Genomic DNA, 1344 nt, shown 5'->3' with positions numbered 1-1344 from the left:
GAAAGGCGGGATCATAAATGTTTCCGGAATTGAAACTATTTTCACAATTTTTCCCTTCCTAAAATTCATAATTAAGATGTATTAAACGAAATTATTAATTATTTATAAAATTAAATATATTATTAAAATACCTGGAAACTTCTATTTATGGGAAACTCTTTTAGGGAATTCTCCAGTTTTTGAGAATCCAATAGGTCCAGTACATTTGTCATGTTAAATTGTTGCCATAAAGACAATCCTGCTTGAGTTTTTATACTGTAATGGGATACGGCAGCTTCACCCCAAACAAGAGGTTCATATTGATTAAATTTGAAACCATTTTTTTCGTAGAAAGTTAAAATTTTTAAAATTTCAAGGTCCACGAAAGAAATACTTGCTGTATATGATGCGAGCAGGACGGGAACATGTTTTACCGACATTTTGTCCGTACATCTTTGAATAAGCGTAAAATATAAATACACCAATTCTTTTTTTAAATCCGACGATCCGAGAAAAACGGTCAAGAATTGAGAATGTGAAATAACCATTTCGAAAAAAAGAGCAACAACTTTATCGTTGTCTTCGACTTGGTAAAAATTTTTTATTAAACACTCGACTATTTTAAGTAAAAAGGGATGCTTTGAAGTATCCAAGCAAAATCTAAAAAAAAAAAAAAATTTTTAATTCAAAAATAATTATAATTTTAATTTCATTAATTAAACTTTACCAACCTTATGGTGGTTTTAAAAAATTTATTCCACTCTGGGGAACCTTTTATAGGTTTCCAATTACAATTATTAAATTGTTTTAAGACTTCAACAATGATGTGGTAATTTTTTTCCCATAATTTTTCATCGTGATTTTGTGAATTATTAATTAATGATTGAGTTAACATTATTAAAATTCCCTTTATAAAAATAATAACAAATTCTTCATCGTTGTTTTTTTTAACAATTTCAAACAATAATTCTATTTGAAAATTACCAGAGAGTAAATTTTTTTTCAAATCTTCCAACAATTTTTCATCTGAAATTAAATATAAATTAAGAAATAAAATTTTTTTTTTTTTGTTTTTATTATTTAAATCATTAATTGTTATTCACAAAAATTTATATCAATTTTCATGAAAATTTATGATTTAAGAGGTCTACATATTATTTTAAGTACTATTTATACTAACCTGTGAAACGTCTAATCAATTCTTTACTAAAACCAATATGATTTAGAATATTACATTCGTTGGATCCCTTCAATGCATTTATAATATTATTTTCATTATGTTTGTATATTTTTTCAAGTAAGTTCAACACTTCCGAAGAAACATTATTGTTTTCACTTGAAGTTGCGAATAAAGGTGCAGAAAGT

General features: G+C 25.5%; 1 protein-coding gene across 1 annotated transcript; it reads right to left on the bottom strand.

The window, feature by feature from the left end:
* Window positions 1-41: 41 nt before the first annotated feature.
* Phum_PHUM332700 (uncharacterized protein) lies at window positions 42-874 on the bottom strand (the record flags this gene model as incomplete). The annotated part of the gene is made up of 3 exons (XM_002427556.1): window positions 42-58; window positions 140-617; window positions 707-874. The coding sequence occupies 3 exons, from the start codon at window positions 872-874 to the stop codon at window positions 42-44; spliced, it is 663 nt and encodes a 220-aa protein (XP_002427601.1).
* Window positions 875-1344: the final 470 nt, after the last annotated feature.

Source organism: Pediculus humanus, genomic scaffold (assembly GCF_000006295.1).
Source record: "Pediculus humanus corporis 1103172107737 genomic scaffold, whole genome shotgun sequence".
Taxonomy (NCBI): Eukaryota; Metazoa; Arthropoda; class Insecta; order Psocodea; family Pediculidae; genus Pediculus; species Pediculus humanus.
This window is presented reverse-complemented; position numbering and strand designations above follow the sequence as displayed.